This window comes from Nicotiana sylvestris, chromosome 6 (assembly GCF_000393655.2).
Source record: "Nicotiana sylvestris chromosome 6, ASM39365v2, whole genome shotgun sequence".
NCBI classification, from domain to species: Eukaryota; Viridiplantae; Streptophyta; class Magnoliopsida; order Solanales; family Solanaceae; genus Nicotiana; species Nicotiana sylvestris.
Genome location: NC_091062.1, coordinates 80,718,299 through 80,740,335, shown reverse-complemented (window position 1 = coordinate 80,740,335; position 22,037 = coordinate 80,718,299). Strand labels below are relative to the sequence as shown.

At 40.0% G+C, this 22,037-nt stretch overlaps 1 protein-coding gene across 1 annotated transcript; it reads left to right on the top strand.

Annotated features, from left to right (window-relative positions):
* The first annotated feature begins 20,828 nt into the window (after positions 1 to 20,828).
* Positions 20,829 to 21,389, top strand: LOC138870839 (uncharacterized). Its single transcript, XM_070148679.1, has one exon. The coding sequence runs from the start codon at positions 20,829 to 20,831 to the stop codon at positions 21,387 to 21,389; it is 561 nt and encodes a 186-aa protein (XP_070004780.1).
* Positions 21,390 to 22,037: the final 648 nt, after the last annotated feature.

The window sequence follows — 22,037 nt, the reverse complement described above, 5'->3', positions numbered from 1 at the left end:
CACCTTTTGCCGATTGATCGGAAGGACTTGAACAAGGTTTGGGTAAAAAGAATTCGGATTAAATTACAACTTTGGAACCGTTTAGGCAGGATCATCACCAAACCTTTATAACATCTGCCCTAATTTCACTTTCGGGGGAACTTGGATTTTTGTTTTGTTGTGACTGAAACCCAGAGAGAGACTGCCTACATATCCTTTCGGAATCAAGTCGAATGTAGTTTAGGGAAACATTTTGTTTTTGTCGTTTCTTTCATTTTTTTTCTATTTTGATTTTGTTTTTTTCCGAACATCTTCAAGTTCCAAAGAGGGTAATGGAAGGAAGGTAACCGACTCAAAGGGTTAGCAAAGGATTGGAGTGTTTGGGGTAGCAAGAATTAAAGCCTTTGTCATCCCAATCGGATAATGTTATTGCTGCAGAAGGATTAGACATAGTACCTTTTGATTGCATCTGCATTTACAGCTATTTCAGGGTCATTTCCTTCAATGTCTCCCAGATATAATGCCCCTTTTGGCAATAATTTTCTGATAATGTATGGGCCTTTCCAGTTAGGAGCAAATTTTCCTTTTGCTTCCTAATGATGGGGGAGAATATGCCTTAAGACGAGTTGCCCCACTTCAAAGTTTCTAGGACGCACTTTCTTGTTGTAGGCACATGCCATTCTTTGTTGATACAACTACTCGTGGCAGACTGCGGCCATTCGCTTTTCATCGATCAGGGTTAACTGTTCCAAATGGGTTTTGACCCACTCACTGTCTTCAATTTCAGCTTCAACAATGTTCCGGAGAGAGGGGATTTCGACTTCCGCGGGTATTAAGGCTTCAGTGCCATAAAACAAAAGGTATGGGGTTGCTCCGACCGATGTGCGCACAGTAGTGCGATACACCAACAATGCAAACGACAACTTTTCATGCTACTGCCTGGAACTTTGAATCATCTTTCACAAAATCTTTTTGATGTTTTTGTTTGCTTCTTCGACGACACCATTGGCTTTGGGATGATAAGGAGTAGAGTTCCGATGTGTTATCTTGAACTGTTCACATATCTCCCTCATCAAATGACTATTCAAATTTGCAGCATTATCCGTAATGATAGTTGTAGGAATACCAAAACGGTAGATGAGGTTGGAATGCACAAAGTCTACTACAGCTTTCTTGGTGATAGATTTGAGAGTGATTGCTTCAACCCACTTTGTGAAGTAGTCGATAGCGACCAATATGAATCTATGCCCATTTGAAGTTTTTGGCTTGATCGGCCCAATGACATCCATGCCCCAGGCAACAAATGCCCAAAGTGCTGACATGGCATGCAGTTCTGTAGGTGGTGCATGAATCAAATCACCGTGCACTTGACATTGGTGACATTTCCAGACAAAACTAAAGCAATCTTTTTCCATAGTCATCCAATAATAGCCTGCTCGAAGAATCTTCTTTGCCAAAACATACCCGTTCATGTGAAGTCCGCACACTCCTGCGTGCACTTCATACATGATTATTTCGGCCTCTTTGGTGTATACACATATTAACAAGTTTAGATCTGGAGTCCTTTTGTACAAGACATCACCGCTCAAGAAGAAACCACTTGCGAGCCGTCTAATGGTCCTCTTTTGGTCTCTACTGGCTTGCTCGGGATATTCTTTAATTTTCAGAAATCTCTTGATATCCTGATACCATGGCTGAATATTTGGTTCTTCCTTAACGGTATTGCAGTAACCATGCCTTTCCCGGATTTGAATTTCCAATATGTCAATGTGGGCATTGCCTGGGTATGGCAGCATCGAGGCCAAAGTAGCGAGCGCATCAGCTAACTCATTGTGAAAACGAGGAATGTACCTGAACTCCACTGACTTGAATCGCCTGATAAGATCTTCTACATATTGCCTGTAGGGAATAATCTTTACATCCCGAGTCTCCGATTCTCCTTGGGCTTGTCGGATAATCAAATCCGAATCTCCCATGATCAACAATTCTTCGACATATTGGTCGATTGCCATGTTTATACCCATAATGTAGGCTTCGTACTCGGCAGTGTTGTTTGTGTAGAAAAACCAACTAGGTTATGGTTGGATAATGCTGACCAGTGGGTGAGATCAAGATTGCCCCAATTCCAACTCCTTTTGTGTTCACAGCCCCATCAAAGAACATTTTCCAAGCATTGGTGTCTTCTGATGTTATCTCAACTGAATTTACCTCTTCATCCGAGAAGTAGGTGCTCAAAGGCTGGTATTCATTGTCAACAGGGTTTTCAGCCAAGTGATCTACTAAAGCCTGGGCTTTCATTGCCGTGCGGGTGACGTAGACTATGTCAAATTCGGTGAGCAAGATCTGCCATTTTGCTAACCTCCCCGTGGGCATTGGTTTCTGGAATATGTATTTCAAAGGATCCAACCGGGTGATGAGATAAGTGGTGTAGGCCAATAGGTAATGCCTAAGCTTCTAGGCGACCCAAGTTAGGGCGCAACAAGTCCTCTCCAACAGGGTATATTTGGCTTCATAGCTTGTAAACTCTTTGCTCAAATAGTAGATCGCCTGTTCTCTTTTCCCAGTTACGTCATGTTGCCCGAGGACACATCCAAAAGAATTCTCCAAGACTGTCAAATACAAGAATAGAGGCCTTCCCGATTTAGGTGGGACCAAGACTGGTAGGTGGGACCAAGACTGTCTTTGATTTTGTCAAAAGCTTCTTGGCACTCGTCTGTCCATTTAAATGCTGCATCTTTCTTTAATATCTTGAAGATGGGTTCACATGTAGACATCAACTGCGCAATGAATCGGCCGATGTAGTTCAATCTTCCCGGCAAGCTCATAACATCTTTCTTAGTTCTTGGAGGAGGAAGATCTCGAATAGACTTTATCTTTGTTGGGTCTAACTCGATGCCCCTCCGACTAACTATGAATCCCAAGAGTTTGCCAGATGCAACTCCAAATGCACATTTGGCTGGGTTTAGCTTCAGATCATATTTACGTAGCCGCTCAAAGAATTTTCTCAAGTCCCGAACATGGTCATCCTGGGTCCTGGATTTGATGATCATGTCGTCCACATACACCTCTATCTCTTGGTGTATCAAGTCATGAAAAATGGCAGTCATGGCCTAATGTAGTTTGCCCCGATGTTTTTTAGACCAAAAGGCATGACCTTGTAACAGTATGTTCCCCAGGGTATGGTAAAAGCTGTATTTTCCGCATCCTCTTCATCCATTAACACCTGGTGATATCCTGCGTAATAATCCACGAAGGATTGTATCTCATGTTTGGCGCAGTTATCAACAAGGATGTGGATGTTCGACAAAGAGAAATTATCCTTAGGGATTGCTTTGTTCAGATCTCTGTAATCCACACACACTCGAGTTTTCTCGTCTTTCTTTGGCACTGGAACTACATTGGCTAACCATGTTGTGTATCGATCCACACGGATCACCCCCACTTTCAACTATTTTGTGACCTCTTCTTTAATCTTGTCACTGATATAGGTTTTAAACTTTCTTTGCTTTTGCTGGATAGGGGGATAATCGGGGTAAGTTGGCAACTTGTGAACCACCAAATTGACACTCAGTCCTGGCATGTCGTCGTATAACCAAGCAAACACATCTTTGAATTCAAACAAGAGCTGGATCAATGCGTCTCGAGTTTTTTCATCTGTGTGAATGCTTATCTTGGTTTCCCTAACTTCTTCAAAACTATTCAAGTTAACCGGCTCAGTCTCATTTAAGTTCGGCTTAGGTTTATTCTCAAATTGTTCCAATTCTCAATTTATTTCCTTAAAATCCTCTTCTTCATCATATTCCGGTTATTGGTTCATTATTCCACAGTTAGATAGCGTGTTTGGATATGGGCATGAAGTCCGCAAGCATGTCATGTTATTTAAAGCGGCATTATTAGAACTGAAGAAAAAATAAGAGAAAAAATAACAAAATCAGAAAGAGTAGAGAGATGAACGATGAAATATCGATTTAATTTCATTGAATTTGAAGATAACAAGGTTTACATTGGAAATTAAAGATAGGAAACTAAAGAAAACATCCGAGTTACACCCCGAAATAACTCGTGATACAGAAAAAGTGGCAGGACTGGACTACTGGGATTCCCTCCTGATTGGGAACAGAGTAGCCTTCCAATTTTGCAGTTTGGCATTGGGTCCCATGTATAGCACCTCAGCGGTGCTTGATCCTTCCCCTGGTTGGACCATGTGGGTTTCATACAGTATCTGCCTCAAAGCCCCACTGATTTCTTCAATTTCTTTGGCTGTGAATGCCTCATCTTCCTCTTCCTCATTGTATTTAAGCCTGACATATGTTCTATAAAGATGCAGAATCGGCTGAGGCAAGACCCAACCATTGTTCTTTCTTTCATCTGCCCATTTTCCATCAGCTAACGTGGGTTGGAAACCTACCCCAAAGAACATCTCACTAGCATCCAGGGTGATAGGTTCAGCAATTCCTTGCAATGAAGTTCCGAGCCCCTTCCCGGGTTTGTAACCATGCCTGATCATCTCCTTGGCAACCATAATTGATGCATTTGAGAGAAAGGGTTGAGAATAGGGGTTCCCTTCTTCACATTGGTCCACGACCACAACCTCAAAAACTTGATAGACTATATGTTCACTTCCTTCTCTAGCTTCAAGACAAGGGACTGACGGGTCCCATTAAATCGATTGCTCATCTTCCCCGTGAACTACAATCTCCTAATCTTCATGTTCGAATTTACCATTTGGTGGAGAGTAGAAGGCACATCCCCTGCTGCGTGAATCCAAGGTCTTCCCAAGAGGAAATTATAGGAAGTATCCATGTCCAAGACCTGAAAGGTCACCTTGAAATCCACTGGGCCGATAGTCAGAATTAAATCAATCTCGCCTATTGTATATCTCTTAATGCCGTCAAAGGCACACACACAGACATTATTGGTCCTGATTCTCTCAGTACCGATTTCCATACATTGCAGAGTTGAGAGAGGGCAAATATCTACCCCAGAACCACCATTTAGCATGACCCTTTTCATATAATACCCTTCGCATTTAACTGTCAGGTGAAGGGCTTTGTTGTAGGCGGCCCCTTTTGGGGGCAAATCATTCTTGATAAAAGAAATTTGATTGACTGCAAAAAAACCTTTCCGCCATCCTCTCTAACTATTCTACAGTGGTTTCAATGGGTACGTATGCTTTGTTGAGAGTTTTGATCAACACTTTTTGATGTTCAGTTGAATTCAATAGCAAAGACAACAAAGAGACTTGGGCAGGAGACTTCCGAAGGTTGTCAATTATCTCGTAGCCTGCCATTTTCATTTTCCGGAAAAACTCTTCTGCTTCTTCGGCACTCACTGGCTTCTTGGGTGGGAAACGTTTCTTTGTGGCATTATTCACTTCCTCCAGATTGAGGTACTTATCAACTGGGTTATTTTCCTTATCTTCTCCCAAGATCTCTTTACCTTTGTAAGTTACTACCGCTTTGTTGTAGTTGCATGGAACGGCAATGGGATCTGTCATGGGCCTTTGCGGTGCACGGCCAATAACCACGAGCTCATTCACCCTTGGTGGAATTATTGGCCCCCTCACAATGTAGGTCCCTTTGGGCACATACATTTTTGCTCCCTTGGTTAGCTCAAACCTTCTAGGGGGGCTCAATGACATCTATTCTTTCTTGTGGCCTCGGGTAACATAGATAACGGTATCTTTTGAGGGCGCTGCCCCGATCTCAATTCCCACTTTCTTTTCTATATTTAGAGGGGTAGGTTTGCTCTTCTTCTCCCCCTTGTCTTGTTTCGGGACAACTTTTGGCTTCTTTTCCACATCGGCTATGGCAATGATGGCTTTTAGAGCTAGGTCAAACTCTCTATCTTCACAGATCATTCCAATAATCGGCCCATTGTTGTGAGCCGGTAATGGATTGTTGGTTACACTAGGAACGTCTTCGTCCTTCAGCACTATTCTCTTTTGTTCTATCAAATTTTCCACAGCCCTCTTCAGGGTCCAACAATCATCTGTATCATGCCCTTCTGCCCCTGAATGGTAGGCATCGAGTACCAACTCGATAAACGGGCGACACTGGGTTCTGCCTGGTTTGGGGTACAGGCTGTAACAAACCTATATGAACAAGTTTGGGGAAAAGGCTGGAATAAGACTCACTGATGGGTGTGAAGTTTGGTATCTTGGGTGGTTCCCGGGCACATAAGTTGTTCTGTGGAGGTCGGGGATTATACTGAGCTTGGTGAGGAGGTTGATTTTTGGGAAATGGATCTTGGTTTTGATTAAATTGTTGTTGTGGCCTAACGTAGGGTTGGGCACTCATCACTGCGTATGGCTGAGGAACCATATCATAAGCCACATCTTGGTGGGGATAGTAATGTTGTGGGGTTCTTTCAGAGAAATGAGGTCTAGGTGGATGGGGTTTTCTTGCACTTGAAGTTGCCATTGATGTTTCTTCCTTCTTCTTTCGGTTTGTTACTCCTCCAGACCCGCCTTGGATTGCTTGGGAGGTAGACCTTATAGTAGACTGACTCAATATTTGCCTTGTTTTCAACCCATTTTCAACCATTTCACCGATTTTGATGGCTTCGGCAAACGGCTTACCCATCGCAGACATCATGTTTTGATAATAATCAGCCTCTTGGGCTTGAAGGAAGACACTGACCATCTCTGTTTCGTCCATAGGAGGCTTGACCCTGGCCGCTTGTTCGCGCCATATGACAGCATACTCTCAGAAGCTCTCCGAGGACTTCTTCTTTAGATTTGACAATGAATTCCTGTCAGGGGAAATGTCGATGTTATATTGAAACTGCCTGACAAAGTCCCGAGCCAGGTCGTCCTAGATATGCCAACGAGATATATCCTGATCCATATACTATTCAGAAGCAATGCCAACCAAACACTCTCCAAAGTAAGCTATGAGTAGCTCTTCTTTTCCTCCCGCTCCCTGCGGTTGGTTGCAGTACCTTTTGAGGTGGGCTATGGGATCCCCATGCCCGTCATATTTTTCAAACTTTGGGGTTTTGAAACCCAAGGGTAAATGTACGTGCGGGAACATGCACAGGTCAGCATAAGATACGCTCTTTTGCCCACTCAGACCTTGTATATTTTTGAGACTTTGCTCCATGCTTCTCATCTTTCTGGTAATCTCCTCTTGTTCAGGGGTTTTGCAGGTTTCTCTTGCCCTGCGGTAAACTCGTACCGAGGCGGCTAAGGGTAAGCATTGGTAGTAAACTGGGTTGGTTCCATTGGGAAAGATAGTGCTTGAAAGATGAAAGAGGATGGATCGAAGCTAGGCCTGGGTAGAGTAGGTTGTGTTATAGCTGAACAAGGTGGCATAGTGAATATGTTTGAAGCCACACCTGAAGTTAACACCTGAGGGTGAGCCTCAGAAGGTGTTCCCGCAAAGTGGGCAGAAATGGTAGGATATCCCAGTGGGGTATTTGGATAACTTATGGGGATGCTGGAGGTCCCACTTGCCCTGAGAAAAAGCTTAAGGAATCCAGGGATCGCACTTGGTGGTTCTATTTCGTTGGCCCAGGTGTCCCACATTTCCATCATGCGTAGACGCAAAATCCTATTTTCCTCAGCAGCTGCTGACTCAGAAGTTGGGATGGTCGAGATCGGACTATCCTCCAGAATAGGAACTGTTGGTAGATGACTTTTCAAAGACATTTTCAACACTCCTTTTGACCTCGTGAAGTATGGATGTGAAGCCAGACTACCACAAAACCAACCACCTTACTATAGAACCTGGACCTAACAGTAGACAACAAACTGGTCAGTTTGGAGCAGTTACACATAGGTAATCGCACGTTGGGGGTGTGATGCACCTATACAGTTAAATGTATTTCTACATGTTTCGCAACAATTGCATGTTTCATCCCGGCTTTTGCTTATTTTCCTCAACTTTCTTTTCTTTCCACTTTGGCTTTTGTGCTTCTCCTCTCATTCTTATTTTCCACTCTTTTCTTTCTTCTCTTTCCTTGCTCTTTTTCCGTTTTTTTTGGTTTTTCTTTGGCTCTTTTTTCTTTCTTTTTGGTTTTTCTTTTGGTTCTCTTTTTTTGGTTTTTCTTTCGGTTCTTTCCTTTCACATCTCTCTCTTATTTGAGTTATTTATAAAAATCAAGACCGGATCCGATGAGGATTGCCTACGTATCATGACACCGCATGAATCAGATCATTACGTAGTTCAAGAAAATAAATGCAAAAATAAAGAAACAATTTTTGGGAATTTTCAATTTTCATTGATAAAACTGCTAAACTTTTCTATTACAAAAGACTTCAACCTACTCATTTCTTGGAATGTTAAAACTAAAAACAGAATCAAAACAATATTTTAAACTAAAAACTGAAATACACACTTGATAAATGAAAATCATGAGTACATAAGTGCTTCGACTCTTGGGGCCCGTGGGACATCATTCGGTCTTGCCACGGGCCTATGTGCGAGATCCCCTTGAAGCCACTCCAAATCACTCATTATTTGGCAGACAAAAGTCATTACTGCAGTAAAGAAAGTGGTTTGAGTCATGTCCTCACATGCGTGGCATTTCATGATGATGTAGTTGGCAATGGCTCTAACCCTCTCTCGGATAATACCCTTTTCCTGAAGCAAGCGCCCGATTTGTTGATTCCGAGCTTCCAACACTTGGGTGTCATGATGGTTTTGATTCTGCAACTATTGCATATCTTCCTTCATCTGGGCCATCAAAGCATAACAATGTTCCCTGTCGGCTTTAAAGTTCCTAGCCTGTTTGGCCGCCTCATTTTCAAGGGTAGTTAGCTTTCTCTTCAGATCGGTAACTCTCCCCTCATATTTTTTTTTCATTTGTCGCACAAACTCTGCCTGCCCTTCTGCATTCTTTGCCAATTGTGCTCGGACTCTTGCTAGACTGGCCTCAGATTTTTCTAGGTCATCTTGACACTCGAGTACTTTCTTTCTCCGACCACCTATAAGCCTTTCATCTGCTCGGCTTCTTTCTGGGTTTCTAGCAGCTATTCTCATTTTCTGGATCTGAGCTTTGAGGGCTTCGTTTTCCTGAGTTAGCTTCTTCTTTTCCGTTTCGTCTGCGGCAGCTTGGATACTATTGCCAAATTTGAGGTCCCTGCTTTGTCCCTTTAATTTACTTATCTTGGCCCTATTTTTTGCCAACCAGTCCCACTGCTCCCGTGAGTCGTTAGTGAATTATTTGACATGGGGTCTCTTAGCAAGTCTCTCGGGCTCTCGAGGGATTTGAAACCTTTTATCGAACCAAATCATGTAATTGGGGTCTACCTCATCCTTAGCTAGATCCCGCACCATAGTCTTAGGTTCGAGAAATCTACACTCATTCCAAACTTGGCGAACTCTTCCTTCTGGGAACACAGCCTTTAGGCCCAATTCGACGACTTGTCCACTCAAATCTTCGTCATGGGGGACGGTTTGAAACCTGCCCAGTTGGCGCAAAACCTTGTGAGGAGCATATGGCTGAATGCTCCGGATACCCATTAGGAGAAAGTAGCACACTTCAGCTGACATGTATACGACTTCAGTGATAGGGAGCCATCCGAAAGTCTATTCATTTTTATCCAAAGTTAAATAACTCAAGTGTGCAAACCAAGCCTCGGTACCCTCTGGAAATTCAACACCCACCACTCGGCTTTCAAATTCTTCGATGCAATCCAAACCAGTCATGCCGTATTTCATATACCCGATGCGGTGGCAAAGATGTTCCTATATCCACAGTTGTAGTAGTAGGTTACAGCCTTGGAAGAATTTTTCCCCTTCTCGGCAGATGGTCAAAGCTCGGTAAATCTCAGACAAGATCATTAGAACCAGGGTGCCATTAGCTTTATTGATCGCGACATCCACCATTCCCACAAGGCCTAATTCTATGTTTCCATCTTTTCGAGGACAGATTATAACACCCAAGAATGCTACTATAAAAACCAAACCCCATTGTGCCTCCCATTTATCTTTGTTTCTTGCATGGGTTAGACCAGTATTCGGTGCTTCAAAACCTTGGGGATTGCCATAGCGTTGGTACAAGAATTGGAAAGTGCAAAACCCTTCAGATAAATTTCCATCCTGAATATCTCGGCTAATACTCAACATATCCAGAAAACTTGTAAGGAGATACTGTTCTCGGTGACACCGGTTACTGACTTCTAAGGTTTTCGCTAAGGCCGGCGTAACCCGCAATTTCCTCTAGCGTGGGTGTGAGATCAAAATTAGAAAAGCGGAACACATTGCGAGTCGGATGCCAGAAAGGTATCAAGGCTTCAATCACGTCCAATCTCGGTTTGATTTCCAGAAGTCCAGTGAGACCGCCCAAAACTTTTACCACAGTCCATCTGCTGACCTTTCCTAAGTCGTTCCACCACATATGGAGCTGTAATGGGATTTCCTTAAGAACTGCGAAGGGTTCATTTTCATTTGTGCTCATCCTGCACATTTATTAGGGTGATTCAATTAAAAATATCACGATTCCTTTTGACTCAAGAAAAGTTATCAGCATTTTTTCACAATTATTATTATAAAAATAAAAACCCGGTTTTGCAAATACGACCTTTCAGCACTTCGGGGAAGAAGATTTTAAGGCTGTGTTTGCTAACTGGCCAAAAATTTTGAAAAAGAGACCATAGGTGGTTGTTCTTGCAAAAATAGCCTTCCGGCACCCTTATGGGGACATTTGGCTATTTTAGGCAAGAATGGCATCACCTTACTTATTTATTACAAAACCATAAAGTTTTTGTTCTTTTTGGGTTATTTTTGCAAAAAAATAAAGTTGGACCCGATGGGGGTTTCCTACGTATCCCACATCCGGTGAGAATCAAACTCGCGTAGTTCGGGCAAATTTGACAAAATAAAAACAAAACCAACTATTTTAAAAAAAACAAGATTTTCTTTTTTTTTTCTTCAAAATTTCGGCAGAGTTTCGGTATATTTTTTAGACATTGGTTTTTTTCAAAAAACAGGCAATTATCTCTCTTAGCCCTCACATTGACTTTTCTTTTTTCCAACTTTTCTCCTATTATTTATAAGCCGGTCAACATACAAATCCGAAGCAAATAAATGCACAAGTAGCAAGTAGGATGCATCAGGATGGTCTTTTCATTTTGGCTACACTTGTCCTAGACAGACCCAACCCCTGTGTTGAGTCTCCAAAGTCAAATGCACGTTATGCAAACAAACGTTCCTACTAGGGATCCGACATGAGGTTTTGTTATACTAGATTTAAAACCTGGGTGTATTGTTCTAGACCTGGCTTACCCGAGCGGATAGCTCGAGCCGGGGGAGGGGGGGCAGTGTACCGAGAATACATAAGCTTCACCGGCTTTGCAACTTGTCCGAACCTCATTCTAAAATTGGATAAGACTCTAACAGAAGATTAGTCACATGAAGTGCACACTCCCTAGATGATTTAGAAGACTTAGAGAGAAGAAGGGTTTCGTAGCAGTTTATATACAGTTCACACAATATCAAAGCAATAAAAAGCAGCATTTAGCACATTAGGCTCAAACATGTAAAAGAATCAGATAATAAATAAAGCCAGCTATAACAGTTATTCTAAACTCGAATTCTTGAACCCTGAACCAGAAGTTCTGGGTTCTTATCCCCAACAGAGTCGCCAGAGTTGTCACACCTCCTTTTTTATATCTCGAGGGGATATAATGGGGTTTTTCCAATTTAAGTGACATTATTCGAAATGTGATTATTTTATTTAATTTCTCAGAGTCGCCACTTGGAATATTTTAAATGGTGTCCCAAGTCACTAGTTTATTTTTAAATCCCAAAATCGAGGAAATTTGAATTTCCTTTTGAAGCCTGCGAACTAGAAATTCTAAGTAAGGAATTCTGTTAACCCGGGAGAAGGTGTTAGGCATTCCCGGATTCCATGGTTCTAGCACGGTCGCTTAAACTATTAAAATTGGCATATTATCCGATTTATCACATGTTTTAGCCTATGGTACAATTTTAACTTATTAAAGCGCTTTTATATTATTTTTAGGAAGATTCAACGTTATTTAAAACACGCATTGAACCACGCCACATGAAATGCACCCGCGGTCCGCGACACATTTTATTTAATGTTGTTGAGATTTGAATTTGGGTCACATGAAATGCACACCCGAGTTTAAGGAAATTAATTTAAATTACGCGCCTAAAGCAACTACGCACTTTCCAGTTTGCGAGGGCCATGGAAAATTCGACTAAATGGCACACCTAGATTTCTAAAGAATTAAAATTAATTAAATGAGGGACATGCGTTTGAGATTTATTTGGCATGGCACACCTCGATTTCGATTTTTAAAGGAAACTCAAACTAAGCTCTTGAGGGCCATAAACTATATCTTACTTAATATGGCACGCCTCAAATCTTATTGTCTAAAAATTCTTATTTTTAAAATTATGAGGGCCATAGACTATTAGTGTTATTTACTATGGCACACCCCAACTAATTAATGGAATCTAAATAATTAAACACTAAAGAGTTGGGACTTTTACCCCCTTTTAATCTAATGTTCATACTAACTTAAACAGAACCCTTTGCGTTAAAGAAAAAGGCAGATCTGTTTGTTTAATAAATGTCTCATGCCATATTCATTAATTAAAAGGGAATTTAAAGAAGGCAGGACCAACATGATGAGGCGTGCAGTTCCGTTTCAGGTAGCCTCAAAGTCTATAGCCCAAAACATGACCCAAATCCTTGTGAGAACTAAAGATTAAACAGTGAGGGACTCGAAATCGAGTCTCCAGGACACGCGAAAAGCATCAGAACATCAAGGATGTCGATGTGAGCCCACCATGGCTTTCGACAATACATAACTATTTGGCAATCATGCTCACATCAATCTTCAGCAAACTCAAAATACAATTATGCGGGATTTCAAATCTAATTGAACTTCTTTTCAACACATATAATAACAGATCAAACCTCATGAGCCTGTTATGTGAACAAATCTGAATTTAAACTTAAACATGCTTATAAATAACCAAGAGCAAATTCTGTACATGGCTCGACCCTTATACCATTTTCCATATCCAAAATGACTAACTATTAACTAAACAAACATTCAATTAATGATTTCATGAAGTAAGGTACTACATGGCTTCCAAATAGCAGAATACCCTCACTAGGATAAAATCTAATTGCAGAGTTCTGGTTTTCAAACATATACATATCGAACTTAACAAATTCAAACCAATTCCCACAATAAACACTGATTTCGACAAGCTAAAACAAATATGAAACATGTTTAATTTTGCGGAGATTTCTACTACACCAATTCTCTACCATCCACACATATGAACAAAACTACAGCTCCATTAAAACATACCTCAGTTAAATCCTTTCTCATTACTCACAGCAAAAGAGTCCAGAAAATTAACACACCATCCACTTAAATCCAACAATCATACTAAACTCTTAACAGCATAAATTCATCTTCATAACATATAAATAACAGGAGAAAAGCTTAAATAACATGCATAGTTCAAGATTTACTACAGAATGTCAAAGGAGTAGAAGAAACAAAAGAAATAAATTCAAATACAACTTGTATTTAATCAGTTTTCCACTCGAAATATATGCTCACAATCAACTTGTTGTCCATGGTTTGGGAAAAATACCTGGAACGCAATAGAAAATAAGGATTTAACAGCAGCAAATAGAAACAGCTTTAAACCAGTAGCACCAAATAGAATCAACTTCTTCAAACCAAGTGAAGAACTAAGATGAACCCAATCTATGGAGCTTCAGGCACCCTAATTGACTAGGAAGTTTTCAGAGCAGATTTAAACCAATTTTGATCAAAGAATTGCAGGGAATTTCAGTGTTCTTTCAGAGTTTCAAAGCTTAGCCGTTTTCACTTTTTCAGTATTTTTTAATCTCCAAAATATGACTTGAGAATGAAGCTACAATGACTTTATAGGCAAGTCTTAGGGCAACAGAAATGAGCTTAGTTTTGCTCTCTATTCCTTTTGGAATTTTCGTTTTTGCTATTTAATTCCTAAGTTCAAATTCAGCTTTTCAAAATCAGACCCAATCCCACCTTCTAGGAAGCTTCCCCATTCAGTTATTAAAGATTCCCTAGCCTAAATTTCCTAATCAAACCCTTAGGACCCCTGTTTTTACTTCAGTGAACCAAACGGGTCAAATTGACCCAAGGTTCAAGCTCTAAAATTGGGCTGGCCAAAAACGGATTGAATCCCTTTTTTGGGCTTCTGATTTCAGAACCCAAGTTCAATCAACAATCATGACTAATGACTCACAGAGTCATAAAGACTCATAAGGTCTTGGGCCCAAAGAAAAATAAAAACAAATAACATTTGAACAAAAATCTAACACAGAACAAAATTGTGCTAATTAAAATAGACTTAATACTAACATGCATACAAATTGACTTTGAAGAACTAGAAAAACAAGAAAGAATAAGAAAGAAGAGAAGGGAGTAGAAGATAACGAGATAGGAGATAGAAATGAAGAAAAGATAAACAAAAGAAAAGGAAAAATACCTAAGATGGCTCGGACAGTAAACAATTGAAACGAATCTTCAAACCTTCAAATTTCGGCCGAGTTTGACATTAATCGTGTGTTCTTGTCAAGAACACACGAATAAAATCCAACTAGACCCCAATCTTTCACTGAAATCTTGATTTGGAGAATTTTGGGATTTTAGGGTTCAACACTTCAAATCAAGATTCGACGGGTTCTGGAAAGATTCAAGGGAAAAGAGTGCCGGATTTGGTATGAGGGACTCATGGGGGTTTCATGGTGTTGATTTGGGACGGGTTAGAGGCGGCGCCGCCACCGGAGGACGCTAGGGCAGCGCTAGGGTTATGAGCTATCTCTGAAAAGGGAAGTGAAGTGAGGGAGACGAGTTAGAGGGGGGTAGGGGGGCTTTAGGACAGTTATATATGAAATTATGGTTAATTCATGGCCATCTTATCAAACGAGATCAACGGCTTGGATTGGGGAATCCAAAACGTCGTCGTTTGGTTGTTGATGGGGGTTTGGACCGGGTTGGGGAATGGATCTGGGCCGGTTCTGAATGGGTAATGGTATTAAATCAATTGGGCTTGGGGGAATTTGAAATAAATTGGCCCAAAATCAGACTTCTTCTTTTATTTCCTTTTTCTTTCAATTTCTAATTCTTTTTCTTTTTTTTTCAAAAAAATAAAAATAAAACCTAAATTAATTTCTAACCCAAATTATACTACCAAATTAGGTTAATTACTAAAAATAATATTTACAAAAAACTAATTAATTACCAAATTAAAATAAAACTACAAAATTCGAAGCTAAAAATTAAAAATGCAAAAATGAGTTATTTTTTGTTATTTTTTCCATTTTTGTAAAACAAACTAATTTACTAATTAATCTAAAAAATGTAAAATTAAATCCTAAATGTAAATGCAATGTATTTTTGTATTTTTATGAATTAAAAAGATTAAACATGCACACAAAAATGTCAATAATCAGAAAATTCTACAATAACTCCTAAAATAACAAATCATTAAAAGGAAAAACCTAATTTTTGGGAATTGTGTAGGAGTAATTCATGTGAGGGAAAAATCACGTGCTCAACCTGCAACCTTAGGTGCATTTACACGATATACCACATAACTCAAACACTTGTAGCGATAACTTCTAATCACAGCAGCTGCACACAACAACCGAATACCGGTAGGAAACCTCTTATCAACTAAAGTCTTATCCCAACACTTTCATATAATGCCAATGATAAATAAAACATGCAGTAAGCCATAACCATTTCTCGGATCAACCATTTATGAAGCCACTTTTCCTTTGGCAAAGACCATAGCAAATTTCTGAGCCGAACCTCGATATTATCCTTCCAACATCCTGAAATCGAATCCGTTTGTAATCATTAAAGATCCCGACGATCTCATCTAATCCAATACAACTACTCTGGTGACATTGACACATCAATACAGACTAAAGCCACGACTTGTGCAATCCGTGCACCAATAACATCCCAAAACCGGTAGTACAAGTCATAAGTTCTACTGAATTTATTAGAAGAATCCCTAAATACAACTATTCAAAATAAAAATTAAACAGTACAAGTACAGTATCAAAAGGTGACTCCGAGGCATGCAAACGCGACAGCACGTTTACCTTGAGTCTCCACAGCAATGCTCGACTAGCTAGCTAGTAATCAACAACAACTGAGGTAGATGGATCTGCACAAAAATGTGCAGAAGCGTAGTATGAGTACACCACAGCGGTACCCAGTAAGTATCAAGACTAACCTCACTAGAGTAGTGACGAGGGACAGTCAAGACACCTATCGGACTAAACAATCTAAGCAAGTGTGAATGTAAACTAACAGAGAAACAATATTAACATAAAGCTAAGTAGGATAAGGAGTACAAAATAATACTTGCAATGATACGCTAGCAACAACAATAATTAACAGGAAGTAGTCAGGTAATAATAATGTAGATTAAGCTGATCACAGTCTAAGTCTGCTGAAACCAAATAAAGGAAAACAAAAAAAAACTAAATCAGAACAACCGCTTTCACACCAGATCTATTCAAGCATTCCCATGAGGTAGGGAACCTCATAATCACAGCTCACGGGTCCCAATTCATGAACCCTAATCACTCGGCATCTTGGGCCCATATTATAACTCATAACCATATGTACGACTCACGAACATTGCTCACTCATAGGGCAAGTAGACAAGAGTATGTATAATGGTCAATGACGTCATAATTCATCTTCTAAAACTGATATGGGTGATTTATCAATGTTTATGCTTGTGCAAGTATTCTACCACATTTCAAGTCAACAAGTAAGAGTAAAGACAATGAATGACACATAAGAATTGATCACCGCAAAGTGTACAGTGTAATAAAGATAGCCATGAAATGGAAACCACGGATAGTACAACAGGATTAACTACATAGAACTAAGCAAATAGTGCAACATAGAGAAAGATAATCAATAGTATGCTAGGGAAACTACACTCAAAGACAAGTACCGAGAATGGAGAAATGTTAACAAGAGCCCTATCGAGGTACCGCCTCATAGTCTCAAATCATAAAATGAATCATAATTTTCCTTATATCACCACGGGAGCCTTTACATTTAGTTTTGAAATCATTTTTCCTGAAATAACACCCGCGTTTAGCCCACCTTATCACACCGCATGGCTTCTAGTTGTTCCCTAAATAGCCACGAGTATCAATCTCACCTTATGTCACCGCATATGTTTCAACAGCAAGACCTTATACCACCACATGCGTATCAATAATATTAATAGCACGACGGAATCTTTGTGCAACACAATAACAACAACACGACAAAAACCTCATGAAAACACAATAACAACAGCATGAAAGAAACCTCATGCAAACAACATAACAATTATCTCAATAATAACACGTATGACAAAACATAAAAACTCAAATAAATGACTTTCATAATATGTTCCCACATTCCACAACATTTTCTCAAAACAGTTTCAATATCACAACCACGCATAGCCTTCTGCTCAATGACATTGAGTACAATAGCAACAACGATAATAATATGAGAATACAATGAGTAAATCAACTCCAGAAGTTCAGAACACAAAGAAACGGAAGAACGGGCTCGCAAAGAAAGATACAACATGGAATAATGGTCTCAACAAGAATAGCTCAACAAGGAAGAGATAATGTGTGGCAATGATTCCACAAAAGTACAAATCAACGATAAGAGGGACAATATGAATCAAAAATTCCAAATAAGGACAAGTCAACAATGATAAGGGAGAACAAAACTTCATTTAGGGTTGAGCAATTACGAAAGAGATATAACAAATTCAATTAATGATAGGCAATTACGTAAAAGATAATAATAACTTCAATCAAAGATAAACTATTATGAAAGGATATCATGGCAATAAAAGAGGCAATAACTTCAGTTAAGGCACTTAAAAGCATGCTCAATAACACGCTCTAGAGCCTAGGAGCTCTGGCGATCGGCGAAAGTGAGAAGATAGATGCAGGAAGCTCCACGCTGCCCTTCAATGGCCGCTTAGGCCACTAGCCAACCTTCTCCTGAGGTTGGTCATTCATCTTCCTCCCCCCTTGCCATTACCAACCTCTACAAACCCTAATCTAAACCCTAATCCACCCAAAACCTATGCGAATTTACTAAACCCTACTATCATAAATGCGCCCATGCAAAACCTAGCAAAATGGCCAGTTAAACCGGTGGAATTTCTTCATGGGGAACCAGTTATTAAGTGGAAGAAGCAAGAAGTTAAACAATCCATCATCCAACAAGGTTTGCAATTAGTTGTTCTTGGTAAATTTTCGTATGGTAAACCTGTCATCAATGAATTGCGTGAGGTTATTCCTATTCAATGTGAGTTGAAAGGAATGTTCTACTGGTTTGATTGAAGATAGTCATGTGCTAATAAGATTATCATTGCTTGAAGATTATGTTCATTTATTATCTAAACCTGCATTCTACCTCAAAGCTCAAGGTGATATGTGGCAGATGAGGTGTACTAAGTGGAATCCATGGTGGAAACCTAATGAAGAAACGCCTATAGCTGTAGCATGGATTAGCTTTCCTGAACTGCCACCAAATTTCTTCGGTAAGGAATGTGTTTTCTCCTTAGCTAGGGTAGTTGGGAATCCTGTTCATATTGATTTTGCTACTCAGAATGGTACTAGGCCTAGCTATTCCAAAGTAAAGGTGGAGGTTAATTTACTAGCTAAGTTCCCCCCATCGTATTAAGATTGTGGAAGAAGCTGATGAATCTGGGCCAGAAGAGTTCAAGTGGATAAAGATTAAGTATGATTATATGCCAAAATATTGCAAGCCTAGCAAGAAACAAGGGCATAGTGAGGCAGAATGTTGGGTAATCCATCCTGAATTACACAAGAGATTTGAAGAAGGTGTTGAGGAACAAAGCAAGGAGAAGGAAGTAGGGGTGAGTTCTGATGCAATTGGGACTGCTGCTAATTAAACAAAGGTCCTAACTAGTGGAAAGGTAGTTGGTAAGCCAGCTACTAAGCCAAGCAAGAATGGATGCAATCAAGAAAGAACAAGTATGAACGAGATAGACGGGGTCACATCATTGACAATACAAAGGAAAAGGAAACTAACAAGGGTAAGGGAAAGTCTATGAAGGAGGCAGTGGTGTCCAAAAACAAATTTAATGTGTTGGAAGTTGAGGACAATGCTCAGCCAATTTTGAGGATCATGGATGGCAAGTTTGATGGTAATGATAAGAATGATGTGAAGGAACAAGCATCCAAGGGTGCTAACAAGGCTCAACAACTGGAAAAGAATAAGCAAGCCAGGGATCACACTCTTAGTCCTAATACTGGGATTAAGAGGGGTGAATCAAGGAAGGTTGTGGAGAAGGTAAAGGATGCTCATAATATGGAGAAAGCTTCCTTAAACAAGGAAGAATTTGATGCAAAACGTGTAAAAAAGGAAGTTGTGGAAGCTGCCAATAAGGAAAGGGAGGCAATATTAAGGGAAGACAACGTGAATTCTATTCATGTAAAGAGTGCAAAAGAGGCTAGAAAAGAAACCATAATTGAGTGGGTGCATAAACAATTTGGAACAAGTAAGGATGAGCTCAGAAAACTTAATGTCACAACTAATCATTCATGCCAAGACATACCATCCCAAAGCTATGATGATACTGGGCATTTGGATGATGGTAATGAGGTAAGCTCAAAAAAGGCCCTATGGAGTGATGAAGTGGAGAATATGGATGGTCAATTAGGCACAACAAATGCAGAAGAAGACAAAGTGCAAAGCAACAACCAACCTGGCGAAAGGTAGGCGACGCCAGGCCCAAAGACAGCCCCCCCAGGCATTAGGCTGGCCACGCCAGGCTCCCCAGGCATTAGGCTGGCCATGCCAGGCCTGGCGCCAGGGTCACCTGGTGAGTTAGCTACAGTAAACCCTAGCTCAAGTGCAACTAGAGAGATCTTGGCCTATGTAGAGGGTGTTCCAATATATGCAGTAGAGAAAAAACTCGATGGAGATGATAATGTGAAGGTTAGGGATGATACAGTAGGATCAGACCAAAACACAGGCAATGGAGAGGGTGGTAATATCATTAGAACAGACGTTTCTGAGCAGACTGCCACAGTAATTCCTGAGTTAGGTAGTGTCTATGAGCATCAATTCAAAATGATATAGGCTGCTGCTTCTTCTATGGAGAATAACAAGGAAAAAGATGATGAGCAGGCAATTGTTCTAAGAGAATCTGGGGAAATAGAGGAATTAGTGCCTATGGAATATGGCACCGATCAAATTATGTAGTTGCATCTTAATGTTCCACTGAAGACTCTACTACAACATTTACATGATTTAGTTACACATAATGTGGAACCAATTGAGGAAGACTTAATGAGACAAAATCATATGGAGGATGAGGGATTTGATAAATCAATAGCAAAAACCTCCAAACAGGTGGCTAGGGATGGGGATCTATCACCTACAACTAGTGCTAAAGGAGGAAAGAAAACAAAGAAGAATCAGAATAAAGAACCACAACAACCTTCAAGAATTATGCCCAAGATTGCAACTTCTCTATCCAAATGATGATAAAAATATTAATATGGAACATAAGGTTTGTGAATACACAACAGACCTTTGCTAGGGTGATCAACATGAATAGGGAGCATAATTTTTGTGTAGTTGCATTGATGGAGCCTTTTGAAAACAGAGATTCATTGATAAATATAGAAAAAGGTTGGAAATAGAGACTCCTTATGCAAATATTAATGGGCAAATATGGTTGTTCTTTGATGCAGTGGTGGAATGGGAATTAGTGGAGGATACTAAGCAACAGGTGACTGTGAGAGTGTTTCACCACGATCTGGGGTAGCATACGATGATGACATTTGTTTATGCAAAATGTTCAGCTTTGGAGAGGTTGGAATTATGGGATCACTTGTATTATCTAGCAAGTGATATGAAATTGCCATGGTTGGTAGAAGGGGGTTTCAATGTGATATTGCATGAAGATGAGAAAATAGGAGGACTACCAGTACACCCTCCTGAATATGAGGATTTTGCATTCTGTGTAAACTCTTATGGTTTGTTTGAGCAAGGATACAAAGGAAGTCCATTTATATGGTGGAATGGGAGATCCAATGCTGCTTGTATATTCAAAAGATTGGATAGGATCTTTGTGAATTTGCAATTTCATAACTGGTTGCCAACTATTGAAGTTGAACATCTAATCAGAACGGGTTCAGATCATGCACAATTGTTAATGACATGTGAGGAGAAGACCACCAATTTCGTCAAGCCTTTCAGGTTCTTTAACTTTTGGATTAAACATGATACATTTATGGATGTGGTGAGGCAGAATTGGGAAGATGATTTCATAGGGGATCCGTTTTTGATGTTCAAGCAAAAGCTCAAGAGAGTGAAGGAAGCACTATTAAAATAGAGTTGGGAAACATTTAGTGATATGTTCAAGCAGTTGGCTATTTTGGAGGACATTTTTAGGGTGAAAGAGATGTTATTTGAAAAAGAACCTACAATTGAGAAAAGGATTGTGCTTCAAAAGGCTCAATCTGAATTGAAAAAATACTTGAGTATTGAGGAGCAGTATTGGAAGCAAAAAGCTGGGATGACTTGGTTTGCTGAAGGAGATAGGAATACAAGTTTGTTTCACAATCATGTCAATGGAAAAAGAAAGAAATTATAACTGAAGAGGACTAAAAATGGAAGTGGGGTATGGATTGAAGACCAGGAGCAATTGGCTACAGCTGCAATGGACTTCTATCAAAAACAATTCACAAATGAAGGTGATACATCTGACTTTTCCTTGCTTTATAATGTACCTTCGATGGTAACTATGGAATAGAATTTGGAACTTAGCAGATTGCCAACAATTGAAGAGGTAAGGACATCAGTTTTTGAGCTTAGTGGGGAGAGTGCTAGTGGTCTAGATATTCACTGGCCTGTATTATCAAACATGTTGGGATGTCATTGGTGCTGATATACACAACATGGTGCTACACTTTTATGGAGGAGTTGCACTACCTAAATTCATTACTCACACCAATCTAGTGTTGCTGCCTAAGAAACCTAG

Excerpts from the sequence above, each read along its gene's own strand:
- LOC138870839 (XM_070148679.1), top strand. The coding sequence starts at position 20,829 with ATGACATTTGTTTATGCAAAATGTTCAGCTTTGGAGAGGTTGGAATTA.